The sequence below is a fragment of the Eptatretus burgeri genome, chromosome 8, assembly GCF_056783735.1.
Source record: "Eptatretus burgeri isolate ZD-2024b chromosome 8, Ebu_testis_v1, whole genome shotgun sequence".
NCBI lineage: Eukaryota > Metazoa > Chordata > Myxini > Myxiniformes > Myxinidae > Eptatretus > Eptatretus burgeri.
The window spans coordinates 106,573,168-106,596,086 of NC_140968.1; the positions used below are offsets into that span (position 1 = coordinate 106,573,168).

The following is a 22,919-nucleotide window of genomic DNA, read 5'->3' on the forward strand; positions in this document are numbered from 1 at the left end:
AACAAAGCATGTTAATACGGTGGTGTGTGGGGGAACAAAGCATGTTGATACGGTGGTGTGTGGGGGAACAAAGCATGTTGATACGGTGGTGTGTGGGGGAACAAAGCATGTTGATACGGTGGTGTGCGGGGGACCAAGGCAGGTTGATACGCTGGTGTGTGGGGAACAAAGCATGTTAATACGGTGGTGTGTGGGGGGAACAAAGCATGTTGATATGCTGGTGTGTGGGGAACAAAGCATGTTAATACGGTGGTGTGCGGGGGAACAAAGCATGTTGATACGGTGGTGTGTGGGGGAACAAAGCATGTTGATACGGTGGTGTGCGGGGGACCAGGGCAGGTTGATACGCTGGTGTGTGGGGGAACAAAGCATGTTGATATGCTGGTGTGTGGGGGAACAAAGCATGTTGATACGGTGGTGTGTGGGGGAACAAAGCATGTTGATACGGTGGTGTGTGGGGGAACAAAGCATGTTGATATGCTGGTGTGTGGGGGAACAAAGCATGTTGATACGGTGGTGTGTGGGGGAACAAAGCATGTTGATACGGTGGTGTGTGGGGGAACAAAGCATGTTGATACGGTGGTGTGCGGGGGACCAAGGCAGGTTGATATGCTGGTGTGTGGGGGAACAAAGCATGTTAATACGGTGGTGTGTGGGGGAACAAAGCATGTTGATATGCTGGTGTGTGGGGGAACAAAGCATGTTAATACGGTGGTGTGTGGGGGAACAAAGCATGTTAATACGCTGGTGTGTGGGGGAACAAAGCATGTTGATACGCTGGTGTGCGGGGGACCAAGGCAGGTTGATACGGTGGTTTCACCATTTCATCATTCATCATTCCTGCATTGGCCCGTTCGTCGACCTGCCCGTGTGCTTTCATCTCATTGTCCTGGTCTTTGTCAACCCATCATCATCATCCTCATCCCTCCTCATCACCTGCTTGACCCCGCTACCACCAGTGCTGTCTTCCGGGGTTTTTTCCCCCACTTTCCGTCTGCGACAGAGTGTGTGGTGCCTTGGTTTCTGTCAGTGTGTGGTGCCTTGGTTCTTTAAATTTATTTTACTCACCTTGTATATAATAATTTATTTTTGAGATAATATTATCCATAACTTTTTGAGATATCCTTCTCACAGACAGACAGACAGACATAGACAGACAGAGAGACAGACAGACAAGGGTGAAAACATAACCTCCGGTGGCGGAGGTAACAAGCCAATAGCGAGGCCCTTCCGTTATTCAAATGGATTTGATGTTTTTGCATACGATCAGTTCCATGGCATTTCACACACGATTAATACCTCCACGAGTGAGCCGAGTGAAAACTGTTAAACAATAAAGTGTGATAAAAAATACCAATGAGTGTGCACATTAAACAACAAATAAACCTTTAAAATATTGGGATTGAAAAATAGATAAAAAAAAACATCCCAAAACCAGATGGTGGTGTATCATACTTTCAATGAATGGTCCACTTACAGTCGTTATTATATACACTACATGGCCAAAAGTATGTCGACACCCCTTCTAATCAGTGGATTCGGCTATTTCAGCCACAACTATTGCTGACAGGTGTATAAAATCAAGCACACAGCCATGCAATCTCAATAGATAAACATTGACAATAGAATGGGCCGTACTGAAGGGCTCAGTGACTTTGAACGTGGCACCGTCATTGGATGTCACCTTTCCAACAAGTCAGTTCATCAAACTTTTTCCCTGCTGGAGCTTCCCCGGTCAACTGCAAGTGCTGTTATTGTGAAGTGGAAATGTCTAAGAGCAACAACAGCTCAGCCATTAAGTGGTAGGTCACACAAGCTCACAGAACGGGACCGCCGAGTGCTGAAACGTGTAGCATGGAAAAATCATCTGTCCGCAGTTGCAACACTCACTACTGAGTTCCAAACTGCCTCTGTAAGCAACGCCAGTGCAAGCAATGTTCGTCAAGAGCTTCATGAAATGGGTTTCCATGGACCAACAGCCGCACACAAGCCTAGGATCACCATGCGCAATGACAAGCGTTGGCTGGAGTGGTGTAAAGCTCACCACCATTGGACTCTGGAGCAGTGGAAACACGTTCTCTGGAGTGACGAATCACGCTTCACCATCTGGTGGTTCGACGGACGAATCTGGGTTTGGCAAATGCCAGGAGAACACTACCTGCCTGAATGCATAGTGCCAACTGAAAAATTTGGTGGAGGAGGAATAATGTTTTGGGGCTGTTTTTCATGGTTTGGACTAGGCCCCTTAGTTCCAGTGAAGGGAAATCTTAACGTTACAACATAGAATGACATTCCAGACGATTCTGTGCTTCCAACTTTGGGGCAACAGTTTTGGGAAGGCTCTTTCCTGTTTCAGCATGACAAGGCCCCGGTGTACAAAGCGAGGTCCATACAGAAATGGTTTGTCGAGATCGGTGTGGAAGAACGTGACTGGCCTGCACAGAGCCCTGACCTCAACCCCATCGAACACCTTTGGAACGCCGACTGTGAGCCAGACCTAATCACCCAACACCAGTGCTCGACCTCACTAATGCTCTTGTGGCTAAATTTAAGCAAGTCCTCACAGCAATGTTCCAACATCTCATGGAAAGTCTTCCCAGAAGAGTGGAGGCTGTTATAACAGCAAAGGGGGTGGGGGGGGACCAACTCCATATTAATGCCCATGATTTCGAAATGAGATATTGGATGAGCAGGTGTCCACATACAATTGGCCATGTAGTGTGTAACATATATATATATATATATATATATATATATATATATATATATATATATATATATATATATATATATATATATATATATATGTTGTGACGTCCACGGGACTTGAACAGTCCCGCCAACGTAGAATGAGCCGAAACGATGGAGGCGGTTTATTTATTTATAACCCAAACATGGCGGTTCTAATCGCCCTACCGCAAACGGGACGAGGAAGGTGGCACGAGTCACTTTTCACTGAGTTGATGATGTTTATTTGTTTTTATTATTACCAGAAATAACAAGACTCGGCAAGAAGAGGGATCCGGGGCGATTCGACGGGATGGTGTGGGATCGGGCGTGGGGAAAAACACAGACAATTCCAATGAATATACAGATCTCAATCCCTCTAATGCGCCAAGCACACACACACACACACACACACACACACACACACACACACACACACACACACACACACACACACACAAACCTTGTTTGCTCTCTCAGGGGCAAACTCTCTCTCAGGGCCTTGCTCTCGTCAGGGGGGCAGGAGAAACCGTGGTGCTGTCGACCTCCTGGTCTTGGCCCAAGTCCGCTCACAGCCGCCAGGGAACCAGTTCTGGCGCCAAGTTGCGAGCAGGAGAGGGAGGCAGGTCCGCCCGCCGTTCGACCCCGTACTCCGAGTCAGCAGAACCCCAGAGCCAACCAAGGTGAGGCACGAGGCTCAGCAAGGCTCCAAGACACGATCAAGAACACGATCGAATCAGCACAACAACAAGGACGCTCTCCACGCAGCAGCCTCTACACCAAAAAAACACGATCTTTTGGTTGTAATCTTCTTCCTCTTCCTTTTCGACCCCGAACAGAAGCTTTTTATCCTCCTGTTCTCGTCACTTCCAATCGAGCCGTTTATTGGCCCACCGCCATCGCCTTCCGCCAATCGTGATCACGGGGCGGAGCCATCCGCTGCACTGTCCTGTGACGTCACGGCCAGTCTCCAGAGAATACCAAAAAGGGGTTTACGCAGACACACTTACCCTATCCCGTGTCCCTATCTAATTACGTGACAATTATCATTTCCCCCCTTGAAGAAATGAACATTTACTAGACAACTTATCACCACTGAATTGCTACTTATTACATCGAGATCCTGGTAAACTCAAACAGCATGGCATACCTAATTAAACATCCTAATTACCCTTTGAATGCATACCCCCCCCCTCAAACGTAACACTGCCCCCTCCTCTGGTACCGCAGCTCCTGCAAGGTATATCACAGGTGCTACCGTACCAGCCTTAACACTTACTGACTCACACCTAATTAACCTAACGAAATAAAGTAGGAGGGGCAAAGGGCAGCGAGTCGCAGCTAACTTACCTATCCTGCTTAATGTACTACCCCCTTATGGCCTTATCCTCGCCTAAACAATCATTCGTTTTTTTTATTTTTATTACATGAGAGCACTGAGCGAAGTTGCACTCCATCTTCTGGGTCATCGCTCTTGCCCAACACTCTTCCAGTGATCTGGGGAGGGGAAACAAAAGGTTCCACAAAAACACAACACTTATACTTTACATTCCTACTCTAAGCCTTAACGACACTATTCACAGGATATTTACACTTGACCGCCTCCCCCAGTGGATGCTAATAGACCCAGCGTTACCTGGGGAGCCAATTTTCAAATTTGCTTGCCCCAAAATTATGCGGACATCATGCCCTTGCTGCACATGTCAAGTTGTGCCGGATCGAGTGGGACTCACACATCTTCACAACACTCACACCATGGTCATCATCACATTTCTAGGTCATGGTCCTCATTTTAATCATGCAGGCTGAATCCCGTCGTGGCCGTGGGGTGGGTTACCATAAGATGATGGGGGCATCTCAGGTGCAACCATGCCCACAGGTAAGCTTTAGTCCAACCCAGACGTTTCTCCGCCCCGCTTCCTTTGATTCCCACCCCCCTGGTAGCCATCAGCTCTCATCCCGTACAACACACTGGAAGGGGTCTCACTGGCTCCTCTGGCCTTCCTGGGTCGCCAAGGTCCTACCCGCCTTGGTCGCCCAACCAGACCCTCTCCCAGTTGGCTCCAGACACTATCACCATTAGCCGCCAGGGGTGAATCTCCTTGAAGGGGGTCGCAATTCCCGCTCACCGTGAACTTCAGCAATCCCTGTGGACAAGCACATCATCCCCACCCACAAAACCCACATGACTCCCCCACCCCATCGGTCTTACATGTGACACCTGCATTTCTAACACTTCACCGACCACGACCTTCCCTGTTACCACACCATGCCCAATAAAAAAACAATGTGTGCACCATACATTTCACTTCTTCACTTAAAACAACTCACACAGCACTTCTCACCCAATCCACGCACCAGCCATTGGACAGCCACTCGTGCCCGCTTTGTTTCCAATTACCCACTGTCCCGATTGTCACTCTAAAACCCAGCAGAACTCACAAACCCTCACCTTCAGCACATGGGGCAGGAGGCTGCCCGGGCCCAAGCTCCCGCACAGAAGCGGCCAATCTTCCCCTCACACGCTCTATCCAATCCGGAATATCCCGACCCATGTAAGAGCTCAATCGGTCACAATGGACGATCTGTGGGAGTGCGTGGCGGCCCATCTGGATTTTAAAAACTACATCGGTTACCTGTCGGAGTATCACACCGGGGCCCTTCCAGGGGGGGGGTGAGTTTCGGGCACACACCCTTCCTCCTCTGTGGCCGGAAGAGCCAAATGAGGTCTCCAGGGAGGAATCGGGGGGCGTGTGTCCGAGAGTCATACCTCAATTTAGCACGCGAGGAAGCCAAACCTATTCGCTCCCTCGCAAAGTCATGAGCTTTCTCTATGCTCTTACACATTTTGGAAGCATAACCCTCTGCAGAGGTCCATGTTGGGGTTTCAGGTGTCACGCCCAGCCACAAATCAACAGGGACCCGCATCTCCCAACCAAACATCAGCAAGGCAGGGGTGCAGCGCGTGGCCTCATGCTGCGCAGTCCTGTATGCCATCAGGACAAAGGGGAGATGTTCGTCCCAGTCCTGCTGATTCTGGGAGGTAAAGAGAGCTAACTGGGTAAGCAGAGTTTTATTAAACCTCTCCACCATCCCATCCGACTGTGGCCTTAGAGGAGTGGTCCGAGTCTTGTGAATTTGGAGGAGCTCGCACACTGAATGTAGGAGTTCGGTCTCGAAGTTCGGCCCTGGTCTGTGTGCAGCTCCCTCGGAGTTCCAAAACGGGTGAAGAACCCCTCCACTAGTGCTTGGGCAACCAGCCGTGCTTCCTGATTGGGCAATGCATAGGCCTCCGGCCATCTGGTAAAGTAGTCCATTGCCACCAGAATATACTTGTTGCCTCGGTGGGTGGTGGGTAGGGGCCCGACCACATCAACCGCTACCCTCTCAAGTGGTGCTCCTACATTATAAATTTGGAGGGGGGCCTTACGTGCGCATGGTGGTGTTTTCTTCCCCCGGCAGAGGTCGCACCAACGTACCCATTTTTGGATGTCGCTGCCCGAGTTCACCCAATAGAATCTCTGCCTCAATTTCGCTAGTGTTTTGGTTACACCTAAGTGTCCCATCGTTCGTGTTCCATGTACAAGCCCCATCACCTGTTCTCTCAATTTCGAAGGTACCACCAACAACCAGGAAGCATTTCCACTCGTTGGTAATTCCCACTCCCGGTACAAAATGCCATCCTTCAGCTGGAGCATCTGCCATTGTGCCCAATACGCCTTCACCTGCACCCCAAGCGAAGCAATTTCTTCCCACGCAGGCCGTTTTCCACCCGCTAGCCAATTACAGAGGTGGCCCAAAACAGGGTCCTCCTTCTGTTCCTTTTTCCAATCGACACTACCAAATTCAGGAGGTGGTTGTGGCAGAGTCCGACGGGTTACTCGGGCGGCACATAGGCATGCATCAATTTGTTCCTGCCCAATCAAATCCCTATTATCTTGACGTTCACAAAATTTGCATTGGTGCTGCCAACAAGGTCGCCGAGAGAGAGCATCTGCGTTGGCATGTGTTTTGCCGGGCCGATGTTGCACAACAAAATTGTACTGCTGCAGTTTCTCAAGCCACCTTGCAATTTGGCCCTCCAGCTCCTTGAACCGAAGAAGCCATTGCAAGGAGGCATGATCAACCCAGATCACAAACTCCCTCCCGTACAGGTAAGGATGAAAGTGTCCTACTGCAGACAGCAAGGCCAATAATTCTTTGCGAGTGACGCAATAATTTCGCTCGGGCTTTGACAGAGCCCTACTATAATAGGCAATCACTCGTTCGACTCCTTGTTGGACTTGAGACAGGACCGCCCCCAATCGTCCCTGACTAGCATCCGTGTCAAGGATGAACTGGCCAGTCTCGGCTGGATACGCCAAAACTGGGGCTTCCATCAGACGTTGTTTTAGGTGATTGAATGCTTTGGTGCAGTTTTCTGACCACACAAATTTAGCTCCCTTCTCTGTCAATTGGTGCAATGGTCTTGCTATACTTGGAAAATTTTCCACAAATTTCCTATAGTAAGAACAGAGGCCCAAAAATCCTCTGACCTCTCTTACATTTCTGGGGGTGGGCCACTCTTTTTTTTCTGCCACTGCCTTCATTGGGTCTGTGGCCACACTGCTTTCATTCACCACGTGACCCAGATAAACGACCTCTTTCCTAAAAATTTCGCATTTCCCAGGGTTCAGTTTTAACCCGGCCCCCCTCAATCGCCTGAAAACCTCCACCAAATTTTGGGCAGCCTGCTCAAATGTGGGAGCGTGGACAAGAACGTCGTCTAAATAGATCAGGCATGTTTGCCATGGCAGCCCAATCAAAACGCGTTCCATCAGACGTTCAAATGTGGCGGGGGCATTGCACAATCCGAAAGGCATGACGACAAACTGCCAGAGGCCCTTCCCTGTGGTAAATGCTGTTTTCTCTCTCCCTTGTTTGTCCATTTCCACCTGCCAGTAGCCACTCTTCAAATCCAATGAAGTGAACCATTTTGAGCCGGAAATGGCATCGAGTGTATTATCAATACGTGGCAGGGGATACGAGTCTTTGAGCGTCACTTGATTGAGTTGGCGATAATCCACACAGAACCGAATGGTCCCTTCCTTCTTTCTCACCAACACAATGGGTGACACCCAAGGACTTACCGAGGGCTCAATAATTCCAGCCTCCTTCATCTTTTCCACCTGTTTTTCAGCCTCATCCCTCTTTGCAAGAGGTAGACGTCGTGCAGGCTGTCAAACAGGTCGAGCCTCGCCAGTGTCAATTTGGTGCCTGACTAGACTCGTGCGTCCAAAATCCTCAGGAGAGAGAGAGAATACATCCACATTAGCACCAACCAAATTGTGCAATGACCTTACCTGGTCCACTGTTAACCCCTGTTCTGCTCGGTTTACCATGTCCCTTACTCCCTCTGGCCAATTTGTTTTTCCAAAATTTTGCCCCGACTCCGGCTGACCTGGCGAGACTGTGGTTCCGTCCCCTCCGGTGATCTCCACTACACTGCTACACTTTGCTATAACAGCTCCGCCCCTCACTGTGTGAGGGCTGTCAGACAGGTTGAGCAACCGAACCACTACCATGGGCTGATGTGTATCCACGAGTGTACGACCTACCATCAATCCTGCAGTTTCCCCCGAGCTCCACGGCTCCACCATCCCGAGCTGGCCCACGTGATTGGTCCTTGCCAATATCCGGGCCAACACCACGGTCTCAGACCTGGGGGCCACGGTCATGGTGCGCGACATCATCAGTCGCGCCCCCTGCGCCTCCTCGACTTCCCCCAGTCCCTCCAACCGTAGCTTTTCAGTCCCTAGCCACATGTGACCCCGCCCCAGGTCAAGTTGGCAGTCATGTTCCACAAGGAAACTCAACCCCAGAAGGCATCGGTCACACACTTCTGCCACCCACACCGCCGCATCGACCTCTAGGCTGCCCAACTCCATCCTCACAACCCCACGACCCATTATCGGCGTCGTTGCTCCTGTAGCTAGTTGGAGACTGTGTCCTGCTAGTCTATCGATTTTGTCCCAACCTCCCACACTTTGGTCCAACACTAGCGGGCTAATAACGGTATCACTTGCACCCGTGTCCACCACTGCTTCACAAAACTCTCCCTCTATCTTTACCCTTACCCGCAAATTCCCCACACCAATTTTCCCACAATTCACTATTTTCACCAAGGGAGGGCACTTAGCCACAATCTCACCAGCCAAGCATGGCCCTGTATGCTCAGCCCGATCTAGTTTCCCCGACCCCCGACAGTGATCTCTGGACTCGACCTAGGTAAGGGTATCTCGAATAGACCTGGCGGTTCAGCAGGAGGATTCACCCTCTCTGAGTCTAAAAGTCTACTGGAGGGTCCCTCCATCGCCGGGTACTGGCAATATCGTTGCATGTGTCCTCTTCGCCCGCACCGGAAACAACTCCCCATAAAAGGCCCCCGTGAGTATCGGTGAAATGTCTCTTCCGGTTCCGGACCCCCTCGGCCATAATCAAATTGCTCTATTGGCTGGGCTGGACCCCGCCGCTTTGGCGCACTAACTACCGGATTACCCTTTATCAAACTCGACAGTTTCTGGCAAATTTCCTGAAACATTTGGGTAATGCCAATTTCTCCCAGCCCCTCTCCTTGATCCTGGATCTCCGCCTGTCGGACCGTCACCGATGGCCTCTCGGGCACCCGACCCGGCCGCCTCCACAAGGCCAGCCTGGCTGCGCACTCAGCCGCTCGGTGAACGGTGGGTGGATCCTGTAGCTCTACTAGCGCTCGGACCTCAGGGTCCGGAAGAGCAGCTAAAAATTTCTCTAGTGCCAGTCTGTCCCATGCCTCCACTGTAAGGTCTCGATACGCGATCCTGACTGATTGGTAAATGTCCTGTGCCAGCTCCTGCACTGTCTCACCCGGCTTTAATCTGCGGTGCTGGAGCTGGGCCCGCACCAGATCACAGTTTGCCGCGAACCCAAACCGACGGCTCAACGCCTTGCAAATGTGGGAGCTGGTCAACATCCCCTCCGCGATCACGTTTAACACATCTGCGGCTGGTCCCCGCAACGTTGCCACCAAATTCCCTGTACGTTCCCGCTCATTCCACCCGTTTAGTCGGGAAATGCACTCAAATTGCATCAGAAAAGCTTCAACGCTCCCTGACCCGTCAAAATTTACCAGGGGGATCACTTTTACGGTGGCCTGCTTCTCAGTTTCTCCCTTGTCCGAATCCAGCCCAGGGATCAAACACCCTTGTGGCTGCATATCCAATTTCGGAGCCCACTGTGGCCAAAAATGTTTTGTGGTGAGGGTCTTATGGGTCAATTTTGCCTCCTGTTCCAAACGTTGAATGGACCGATTCACCTCTTCCCGCAGGATCTTCTGGGCCCGCACAACCTCCTCCAAGGCTCCGTCGCGAGTTTGTAGCTGCTCCTCAACCAACCCGGACACTCTACTTACAAAAGACGGCTCTACCAGGCCTTTATCCAAGACTTCATCTTGGCTCATAATTTTATCTTGTTCGTCCAAACGAGCCTCCAATCCTTTTACCTCCTCCGCCAAATTCATCCCTTGCTTCCTCAGCTCTCCCCACTCTTCAACCTGCAGATGCATACGAGCATCCACACAGGCACGATGATGTTCCAGGCTTTCATCCACTTTATCAACCCGAATGTTCATTGCATCAATTTTATCTACCAATTTTTTTCGTATATTTCCCCCCTCCAATGTAATTTCTACCTTTGTTTCCTCCAATCTATCCTCGAATTTACTTTGTATTTCTCCCAATTTAACATCCACACACTCCTGCATCTCAGTTTTCATTTTCTCCATCTTTTCCCACAATTCATCCCTCATTAAATCAATCCGTGCACCTAAATGTTCCCCCATTACCCCCAATCGATCCGCCATCTCTGCCCCCTGTGCCGTCATTTTTGCCCTCTGTGTCACGAATTGATTTTCCATTTGTGCCGTTATTTCTGCCATTTGTGCCCCCTGTGCCGTCATTTTTGCCCCCTGTGCTGTAATTGCACTCATTAAACGTTCCAACATTGTCCAGATCGTCATCGTGCCGGTTTCCGGCGCTGCCGGCTCCGTTACGGGCGATGAAGCACGGTCCACGCTCGGAATGGGGGGGGGGTTCCAACCCTACCCCCGTCTCTCCCTTCTTCCCCCGACTCGCTGCCAGACACGTGGCCTTCCTCCTCAAACATCTGCACATCCGCCATGGTGCAGAAGTCCCGTTTGCCGCCAATTAATTTTAATTTGAAAAATCCCGCCAAAATTTTCCCGCGCTCGCGCGCTTTTCTGTAGTAATTTTATATTCCAATTCGTGGCGAGATTTTAATCCTGGTATATAATTTAGAGGGGTTCGAACATCCCACTTCTGACACCAATGTGACGTCCACGGGACTTGAACAGTCCTGCCAACGTAGAATGAGCCGAAACGATGGAGGCGGTTTATTTATTTATAACCCAAACATGGCGGTTCTAATCGCTCTACCGCAAACGGGACGAGGAAGGTGGGACGAGTCACTTTTCACTGAGTTGATGATGTTTATTTGTTTTTATTATGACCAGAAATAACAAGACTCGGCAAGAAGAGGGATCCGGGGCGATTCGACGGGATGGTGTGGGATCGGGCGTGGGGAAAAACACAGACAATTCCAATGAATATAGAGATCTCAAACCCTCTTAGGCGCCAAGCACACACACACACACACACACACACACACACACACACACACACACACACACACACACACACACACACACACAACATAGCTATTTCTGGTGGTCAGGCTGGACCGTGGTGTGGACGCAACTGTCCCTGGATCGGCGTCGGACGAGCTGGCCTTGCTCTCGTCAGGGGGGCAGGAGAAACCGTGGTGCTGTCGACCTCCTGGTCTTGGCCCAAGTCCGCTCACAGCCGCCAGGGAACCAGTTCTGGCGCCAAGTTGCGAGCAGGAGAGGGAGGCAGGTCCGCCTGCCGTTCGACCCCGTACTCCGAGTCAGCAGAACCCCAGAGCCAACCAAGGTGAGGCACGAGGCTCAGCAAGGCTCCAAGACACGATCAAGAACACAATCGAATCAGCACAACAACAAGGACGCTCTCCGCGCAGCAGCCTCTACACCAAAAAAACACGATCTTTTGGTTGTAATCTTTTTCCTCTTCCTTTTCGACCCCGAACAGAACCTTTTTATCCTCCTGTTCTCGTCACTTCCAATTGAGCCGTTTATTGGCCCACCGCCATCGCCTTCCACCAATCGTGATCACGGGGCGGAGCCATCCGCTGCACTGTCCTGTGGCGTCACGGCCAGTCTCCAGAGAATACCAAAAAGGGGTTTATGCAGACACACTTACCCTATCCCGTGTCCCTATCTAATTACGTGACAATTAACATTTACTAGACAACTTATCACCACTGAATTGCTACTTATTACATCGAGATCCTGGTAAACTCGAACAGCATGGCATACCTAATTAAACATCCTAATTACCCTTTGAATGCATACCCCCCCTCAAACGTAACTATATATATATATATATATATATATATATATATATATATATATATATATATATATATATATATATATATATATATATATACTCCACTTAGTAATATACATGTATTTCAACTTTGTGTTTTTCTTATAGAAAATATTTACTGTTCGAAAGACCGTAAATCTTCTTCTTCTTTCGTCTGCTCCCGTTAGGGGTCGCCACAGCGGATCATCCGTATGATCCGCATAGTGATTTGGCACATGTTTTATGCCGGATGCCCTTCCTGACGCAACCCTGGTCGCCTCTTACGACACAGGGATATGGTACATCTATTTAACCTGGGTATACACCGGCCGAGTACACTGGTACTCATTTCGTCGACCTCGGAAGGATGACAGGCTGAGTCAACCCCCTGGTGTATTAATTCAGTGGCCCAACGGGACTTGAACTCAGGACCTTTTTGATCCCACGCCACTGCCCTAACCACTGCGCCAACACCAGGCTTGTCCGAAAGACCGTAAATATGGTTCATTAAAAACCGTGTTATTTGTTTTTCTCCATGGCAACTCGGGGGGGGGGGGGATGCCCATGACTTGGCATGTGCTCCTAATGCCCTTGCCTTAATCCGGCTCTGGGCATGAGCCACATCTTATCATCAGGATGTTAAAAAAAAAAAACCTCATTTCAGAACAGCTGTACAGACAAAGACACAACAAGGTATGTGGAGTAATCCACCAGAACATCTGCAAACACTTCAATATCCCAGACCCAGAAAGCTCATGGAAACATGAACCAAAAATGATAATTGAGAACAAGGAAGTAATGCATGTTTCCATCCTACCTGATGATCCCATCGAGCATGAACACAGAAAACAAATCATTGCGACCAGATATAGTACTTGGGTATAAAATTGAAAAGGCATGGCTAATTGAGGTGTCAGTACCCAGCAGTTTTGGCCTAAACAATGCAGAAATCAAGAAAATAACCAAGCAACAGGATCTCAAAAATTAAGTGAAAAGATCTTGGAAGATAAAGAAAGCCGAAAATGTACCAGTGATTGTTGGAGCAATGGGAATGACGAAGAAGAACCTTACGCAGATCCTCCAAACCATCCCTGGGAATTTACTACAAACGAACTGCAGTTGGAAGCTGTCCTTTGGGGGTTTTTTGATCGGTTGTTTTTTAAGAGTACATAATGCTCAGAATGGAGCTGCTACACACACACACACACACACACACACACACACACACACACACACACACACACACACACACACACACACACACACACACACACACGACACAACACAGGACTGTTAGACGAGACAAAACCATTGAGCTTGGGGGAAGTGCCATCACTTCCCAGGGTACTCTGGGTCGCAGCGACTTCACAACTACGCCGCATTTCTCACTACACTCAGCGGGGAATTTCCCAAAGAGCAATTTCCAGCTTCCCATAGATGCCAACCTGCGGGGATTGTCCATGCTCTATCTTTTTAAATGTTGAGTGTCAAGCAAGCACTTACTATTTTTAAGTCTTTGTTGTGACTTGGCCGGGGTTTCAACTGCCGACCTCCCAGACTCGGAGTATACGCTCTACCCATTAGAACACAGAGTGTGGTTAAAATGACAATACTGAAAAGATCCCTTAGAACAAAACTTTGAGAACAAGAAAACTTCACAGCTTGGTCCATGAATCTCTTATTGAAATGGAGGTGGAAACGATGATTCCTGGAAGGACTCGGTTTCATCTTATGGAACTCACAAATGGAGATTACAACCAACGAAAGAGGCCCAGGACCAAATACCTGGAGAACTGTTCAAGACTGAACAACCACTAGAGATGCTGAAAATTAAATAACCAGTCGAGCTCTTCAAGAGCAAACACCAAATAGTGCTGTTCAAAAGCAAGGAGTGGGAAATACCGTCCATCTTTGTTCTTTACTTTTTCGGGTTCCTTCTGATGAGTCCGATGCAGTATTTGGTCTCACATTTGATTAGATGTTGGAGGTGTGAAAAACATTGAAATGCAATTGTAAGATGATGGCAGGGCAGGTGCAGCAGGTGTATTGTTTGTTTTTGCAGGCACGGTGAAATGAGCATCTCGGGTGGATGTGGAATCACTGCCACCTTGTTGCACTGCCTTGTACAGGCCTCAGAGAAGGCTGCTGCCATCGCCCGCCTCTGTCGGAGTGAGAATGCTCTTTTTGAGCTCTTGGTACAGGAAAAGACTGGTGGCGATAAGAATAAGAAGTTTGTAAGTGACTTCAAGACACTCGCTGATGTGTTGATTCAGGAGGTTATCAAGCATGATGTCGGAGTAAAGGTACGTCATTGTTCTGCATCGGCACCTTCTGACCCGGTTTATCATCTAGTTCATCACTTGTACTGTTTATCTGCACTCACCTCTCTGTTGTGCTTCGTTTTTATAATACGGATGCTTGTTACTCATGTATTCCTTCAGTTCCCTGTCTTGGTGGGGCACATACATGGGGAGGAAAACAGCAAATTTACAAATGGTTTGGGTAAGTGGTTTTGAGCCATCATGGCAGTTCAGATGTTCTTGATCTCTAAAAGTGACCCGGATCATTAGACTCAGTCGTAAGTTGCTCGTGATTCGTATCTCACTACCAAAACTGATGTTTCCATGAACGTCCATGTGCTCCAGGTGAAAGTGAGACCGTCAGGGTTTGTGCTTCCGTTGCCGACACTGCCGTGCTGCTAACCCGCATTCTGGATGGTAACGCAAGAGCCGGACAACTGTTAGCCCATGCGGTGCACGTGGAACCTGAGATTATGGTCGATCATCGTATCCGGGGCTTGCGCCTCGACGAGCCGCCTAACAACCTCGCCATCTGGGTTGACCCCATCGGTAAGTCCACAGGAAGTGGACAATTCCTGATTGTGTACATATCCATTTAACACACTTCTCAGTCACGTGATGTGAAGTGCAAACAGCATCGTCATTTCGTTAATGCAGCCTTTGCAATCAAGGTCATGAATTGTATATGAATAAGCCAAGAACAACTTTTTATTTATGTGTGTGTGTGTGTGTGTGTGTGTGTGTGTGTGTGTGTGTGTGTGTGTGTGTGTGTGTGTGTGTGTGTGTGTGTGTGTGTGTGTGTGTGTGTGTGTGTGTGTGTGTGTGCGCGTGCGCGCGCACACACACTTGCATGTCCAGGGAATACCGTTTTTACCATTGCAGCTTTTGTCATCAAATTTTCAAAGAGAATCCTTCATTATGAGAATATGGGAAGTACCAGTTAATACATTTTACATTGTACAAAGTGGACGTGGACGGACTTTGTATTTTGAGATGCTTTCTTGTCATGGCTTTTGATAAGGGTTTCCGCCAGATGGCTCTGGATGACACACATTTACATGCTTTCCACTCATTCCATCCAGCAAGTTCGGAATGCACATAAATCGAAGAAATCCACAAACAAAGCCACAAACAACCCCACAAACAAAGCCACAAACAACCCCACAAACAAACCTTCAAACACACTTCCCAATTTTTAGATAGTATAATTATGTTTACAGTCATCGTGTGTATAGCATTACAATTTTGCCAAGGATTATGACATCTGTCTATGTCCAAGCGGTGACATATTTCCATTCGTGGTCGGTTGTTGTGGAAGAGGGAGATGAAACAATTTCCTGCGTGGAGCATCCGAGCTCTTTGCACTGCCAAAAACACAGTAAGGGTGCAGCATGTTATGGTGGAAGGTGAACATTTGCACTGTTCTTCTAAAATTGAGCAAATGCCAGAGCTCCTGTTGTACCAATTGTGACCATTCCCAACATCACTATACTATGAGGTCGGCCTCTTTTAGTGTGGATAACGGGTTCACCAAAGTGAAAAGTGGAGGAAGTTCACGCTTGGTGAATAGTGTGTCAGATATATCTGAGTTCACTCCCCACCACCATCAACCCACTCTCCACCACCATCAACCCCCTCCTCACCCCCATCCTCTTGTGATTGTAATAACAATGATTTTTGTAACACCTTTCACAGGGAGACGTCTCAAAGCACTTTGCAGCAAAATAACAAATCAAAAGAGAAAAGGTTAAAGAAACAAAAAAGAAAACAACGAATGAAACATTCCAACAGTATATCCTGTAAATGTCACGCAGAACGACGAGCCTTTTATAAATAACGTAGCCATCATGATAAAAGGGCATAATGAAAACGATGCAAAATTAAAGTAATAAATAAGCAGTTTATAAGATGAAAGCAGAAGAGAACAAAGGACAGGATAGACGAGAAAACGGAAAACAGTGCCCTGCCACCACGGTGATGACTGCAACTCCGGCTGTGGGATGGGAGGGTGCGCCGCAGATGGAACAACATGGCAGAGTTACAATTCAACATGAACCACAGTTTTTAAAATGTTGATATACTTCCGCAAATCTCATTTCCTTGCATGTCTGAAGGTTAAACATACACAATCTTGGAGGACTTGTGATGGTGAATCTGTTGGATGGAGATGTTTACTGTCTCATCTGTGAGACAAAACCTTTTATTATTCACCTTATCATCTCTTCAACAACCACACTCAGTAGAATTGTGGTGAGAGCATCTGCTCTGAGTCTGGAAGGATCAGCTGTTCAAACCCCTGGCCAAGTCTTTTAAAATGGTGCATGTTGTTTCCTTGTTTGACACTCAGCATTTAGAGTATAGAGCATGGACAACCCCTACTGGTTGCCACCCATGGGGGTGGGGGGGGGAGAGATTTCTACCTCGCAGTTACTCCCGCCCCTCCCCCTCACTAGCTGCGGAGACGTCACCGCCGGCACTGGATGACACCCAGTCTGTTGGAGGAAGTTCCTTCCTGAAATGTCAACGTTTATATTTTTTGCGTAGCGAACGCTGCTCTAAGAACGCTCGGCGTTGTTGTTGTTGTTCTTCTTCTTCTTGTGAAGACAAAACCTTAATCTCTCGGACTCGGTCTTTTATATACACGATCCGGATCTCCTTAAATACTAAAGGCCCGGTCACACCTTGACGTTTTAGCCAACGTATGCCGATTTTTGGATTTTTTTTTCTAAAACGCTGGCACACGTTGAATACGTTATGGGTAAGTTTTGATAACATTGAGAGCACGCTGGCATACGTCGTAGTACGTTGCCATACGTCGTTGTACGCTGGCTTTAAACGTTGTACTTTTCGGTTTTCCTCAAATTTTTTCATGCTTGAAATTTCACGACGTATGCCGGCGTATGACTCACACGTTCCGCTACGCTGGCCACAAGTTGTATGCACGGTCTGCGATCGTTGACAGACGTCAACACATGCTACTTGTAAGTTAATCATAAGTTGAGACACGCCGAGGTAGTGTTTAGAGTACCCGAAACTTATTTCCTACCTATGATTAACGTGTTGTTGGCACGTTACGCGATCGTTGCCACACGTCGACAGACGTTACTTTTAAGTTACTCATAGGCTGAAAGACGTCGGTATAATGGATCGTCCTTGCGTCAGCGTCCACGGCCACGGCCAGGACACTTATTTGCAGCATTCTTCAAACTTTTCTTCGGCATGACGAGGATGTTCACACTTCGATGTCTAGCTTGGCTATGATTCCAATTGTCCATCGGCAGCGTCTATTTAAAATAGTCGAGTTTGAGCGTTTTAACACGTTCAGAAGAAACGCTTCAAATTTCCAAACCCCAGCGTCAAAAAAAAAACAAAAAAAAAAAACAAAGGCGAGTGACAGCAATTTAAATCGTTCATTGTAAACAATGAAAATGGCTGAGTGGTACCGTTTAAAAGTCGTTGAGTGTAAAAAAAATCCAATTGTTGAGCGCAAGCGTCTACTTTCATTAGTGGAGATGCAGCCATTTAAATCGTTGAGTGGGAGCCTATGAACCTACCCGTGGACACGCGGACGCAAGGACGATCCATCATAACCCACACCCTCCCCCTCACACCCACCTACTACTGCCAACATGAACAAACTACTACTAGTACTAATACTAATAGTAATACTAATACTGATACTGTTACTGCTGACATGGACATCGACTCAAAAAGGACTCGAAAACACTGTTGGGTTCCCCTTTTATGAACACCATTTTTAGATACCAATTCCCAAAACCGCTGGGAACACGTCTTTATATGGCAGTTGTAAGCTAGAAACACGTTCATTTATTTTTTTGTCGACCGGAAGACGTCATTGGAATACGTCTACATACGTCGATGTGTGTTGGGACTACGTAAAGAATTGGTTCAAAGCACGTCAAACGTAAGTTAGAAATAAGTTTCGCATAAAAAAGACATTACCGCGACGTGTTTCGACTTATGAGTAGCTTATAAGTAGCGTTTGTGGACGTGTGTAAGCGTCCACATATCGTGTGTACAACTTATCCCCATCGCATGCGAACGTGTGTCATACGCCGAGTACGTCGTAAAATTTTGAACATGTTCAAAATTTCTTGACGTACTCTACTTACTACGACTTATGATAGCGTATTTAGCGATGTACTCACGTATACCAAACTTACCCATACCGTATTCGACGTGCCCCAACGTTTTAGACACACTTTTTGTTACGTCGGCATACGCTGGCAAGATCGCCAAGGTGTGACCGCGATTTTGACCCTTCCATTTCTACGGAAGTTATGATTTGAATCGTTGTGCGTCAGCCTTTTAATAGGCTACGCCACGACATCGTCGGCGATGCGTGCAACGCGCTATGCCTGAGTTAGACTATCGTTGGGCATCGGTTGTGTAGGCCGACAACAGGTTCAGCATTCGTTGGTATAAGTTATCTATAACACAACGAAACGTTCTGTGTAGTTACCAATGCGTTATACATAAGACCAAGTCGCTATGAATACATCCGAATCTTTATAAAAAAACATCAAAAGTTCAACGTAAGCCAGCGTTTTACATAAATTTTAACACGTTGCCATCGTTGGCTAAAATGTCAAGGTGTGACCGGGCCTTAAGCACATGTACACATCCTCGCATTGACGGTGCCTTTTGAGAGCGTCTATCATGAACTTTTAAATATATTCGGACCTTTGCTTTAAAGTTTCGAAAAGTTCACGTTGCTATTTAAAGATTATTCCATTTAATGTATTGTAAATTCGTAAATACATTATTTATTTCGTAAATACACTATATTTCGTAAATACGTAAATACACTATGACGGGTCTCGCTATTGGCTTAATCAAAGCACGTGACGAAATATCGGAAGTTGTTTTTTTTAGCCGATAAAACCTTTAGGAAGCTGCTTTTGGACACATTTGTCCTTGTTTTGGGATCAAGTCGTGTGTGTGTGTGTGTGTGTGTGTGTGTGTGTGTGTGTGTGTGTGTGTGTGTGTGTGTGTGTGTGTGTGTGTGTGTGTGTGTGTGTGTGTGTGTGTGTGTGTGTGTGTTACAAATCTTCAACGAGCCTTCGTAGCTGTAAAAATTGAAATGTATGAGGATTGTGCACTTCTTTAAATCCATCGTTGATTCTGTACACACCTGTCTGAACCCATCGGAATAGTGATTCCCAAGTGTGTGATTTATTTTTCTTTTAGATTCAACCAACCAGTACATCCAAGGAGGTTACAACATGTCTGAACATACGAGACCACATTCACAAGGCCTGCCCTGTGTTACCGTGCTCATTGGGGTTTATGAGCGAATTGGAGGCTTGCCCGTCATGGGCGTTGTTAATCAGCCTTTTGTACACTATGACGGTGAGAACGGCAGGTGCGTTGTACTCTTTCACCGGTGGCTTCTCAAGTGAAACATCTCATGCACTTTCACATTTTGGCTTTTGATGATTACATAGTCACATCAAGTTTGCCAAGTACTTTTGAGCATCCGAAGTTGAGGGTTTCTAACCCTAACTCTTTCACAATAGAAAGGTGTGCAGGTGTAGGCAAGGTAAACGTAAACAGATAAATATTATTAGACATAATGCAGAGATTTATAGAATGATTGACGAAGTACTTATAGACGGCTCAATGACGAAAATGGTTCTTCGTCCAAGAAGCTTTTGCCAGGTACAACTCGGAGGAATGTGCACATATTTGTGTAATTACCAACTACCTGTGTTCCATACAATCAATTTATATCAAACACACCTTCAGGCAAGTGTTTTTATTTCTCACAGGTGGTCTGGAAATGTGTTCTGGGGAGTTTGCTGCAACGGTGAGCAAGCCAGCTCTCTCAGTCCACCTGATTCTACATCTCCTGCAGATACATTCTCACTGGTCTTGAGCAGCAGTGAGGATCGAGCCTTCAGATCCACACTGGAAGAAGCATTCGGACCAGATAACATTTACCTAGCGGCCGGCGCCGGCTACAAAGAGCTGTGCGTGGCCAAAGGCCTGGCTTCTGTGTTTGTGTCATCGGAGGATGGCGGTACTTACATGTGGGACAGCTGCGGTCCACACGCGCTGCTCAGGGCTCTTGGCGGTGGCATCGTGCGGTTGAAATCCTGCTTGGAGGACTATCGTCACAAAGGTCCTTCAGCTTTAGCTTCGACACCACAGATCCGTTATCACAAGCCTTTGCTGAGTCGTGAAGGGGCACAGCAGTGGGCCAACGAAGGCGGATTGGTGGCCTATTCCTCTGACAAAAGTCTTTGTGCTGTTATTGAGGCCCTCGCACAAGCTTGTGGACCTGACGATACCACAACTGACAAACTTTAGTTCTTTGTCTTAATATTTGCAGGTATTCAACATTTGGCCTGACGCTCATAGACAAGACAAAGTAGCCAATTTGAAGTGAAAAGTATGGCCTTTTTACGGAAACATTTACTCATTAGGAATCTATCGAGGTTTTGCTGTGGGATTTTGGTTTTGGAGATGAAAATGTAAATCTGTTCATTATACAAATCTTCAAAAAAAATCCTTATCTGATGGGACCTTGACTTTTACAGTTGTTTCGTTAGAGAGCTTCAGAAGAAATCAAATTTCCAAGTGTTCTATGCAGGAAATATTGAACACTGTATATCGTTTAACCTTTGGAGTTTGAATTTTTACAAAAATCATTTACTTGTCTTGAACAGAACCAACCCATGCAAGGCCTTGTCGTTATTAAACAGGAAAAAGAACTTTGGCAAGCTTGCTGAAAAGCAATTTTCATGGAAAAACAAAATCCTTCCACCACGCCTTGCCTGGTCTTGCGTTTGTTATCGAACTGTCACGTTTACAAACTGCCATTCTGATGATTCTCAGAGCACTTCGTCCTTGTAAGGGGCTGTAAAGCCGGCTGTCTTATCTGCATTTGCATTGTACGTGTTAAAGATGTTTTATAAAAGAGTAGTTTATTGTTTGCCAGTAACTCTGGGCAAGTTTCATGTTTGTGTTAGTTGTGTAGGTACTTGTAGATCAATCGTTACTTGTGACATGTGCTGGGGATATGGATTTGACAAATACACAGAGGAACAAATGGCCTTTGATGGGATTGATCATGTACTCTTTACAGAGTGTTGGTGCTACTGAAGCATTTTCTTTGCACAGGTTGTGCTGGTTGGTTTGCCATTGCCTTCCCAGCAGTCAGTCAAGGCAGTTATTGGTAGTCAATTCAGGGTTCCGGTAATAACTTACCGACTCTAAATGAAGGACCCCTTTAACATTCACCAAATAATGCTCGGGGACGGGACACCCAACCTATCGTCCACTATGAATGATGGAAGGCGCACGGATGATTTGCCTCTCCCTGCATGCGAAACACCGGGGTGAGAGTTTAGAGCTGGGTCAGAAGTCGAACCCAAGATTGGCAGGTGAGAGTGTGTACGTCTAGGCTTGGCTATCTTACCAACCTGAGTGGACCTGTACCTGGGCCTGAATGACCGTGTGATACCTTGACATTGACACGACACATTATCGTTGTAAAACTTTGCCATTGTCAGCAACAACACCCAAAATTACTTGATGACCAAAGCTTGCTTTGATAATGGTAATGAATGTCTTCGGATACTTATTGAAAACTAATTGGTTTGGCCTGCTCATGCTTCCATCTGATCCCCTGTCTCATAGTACAGGGAACCCAGGTTCAAATCCCATATACCATGTGCGCTTCATGATAAGGTACTTTGATGTCTATCAATGTCTTTGTTCTGCATGTGATACAAGTAGAAGCTCCTGCACTGGGCTGTTGGTTGCTAAAAAAAAAAAAATATATATATATATATATATATATATATATATATATATATATATATATACACAATATAAAACTGTCTTATACATATATATATATATATATATATATATATATATATATATATACACAATATAAAACTGTCTTATACATATATATATATATATATATATATATATATATATATATATATATATATATATATACACAATATAAAACTGTCATATACATATATATATATATATATACACAATATAAAACTGTCTTATACATATATATATATATATATATATATATATATATACACAATATAAAACTGTCTTATACATATATATATATATATATACACAATATAAAACTGTCTTATACATATATATATATATATATATATATATACACAATATAAAACTGTCTTATACATATATATATATATATATATATATATATATATATATATATATATATATATATATATACACAATATAAAACTGTCTTATACATATATATATATATATATATATATATATATATATATATATATATATATATATATATATATATATATATATATATATATATATACACAATATAAAACTGTCTTAT

The 22,919-nt window shown here is 46.3% G+C and overlaps 1 protein-coding gene across 1 annotated transcript in view; it reads left to right on the forward strand.

The window, feature by feature from the left end:
• The window catches only part of LOC147022494 (major facilitator superfamily domain-containing protein 6-like), a 98,383-nt gene that overhangs the window by 16,185 nt on the left and 59,279 nt on the right, over positions 1-22,919 (forward strand). Inside the window, 4 exon segments of the mRNA XM_085893451.1 lie at positions 14,290-14,530; positions 14,669-14,729; positions 14,873-15,076; positions 19,739-19,913. Of these exon segments, the coding sequence (XP_085749577.1) occupies positions 14,300-14,530; positions 14,669-14,729; positions 14,873-15,076; positions 19,739-19,913 (671 nt within the window). The 5' untranslated portion in view covers positions 14,290-14,299.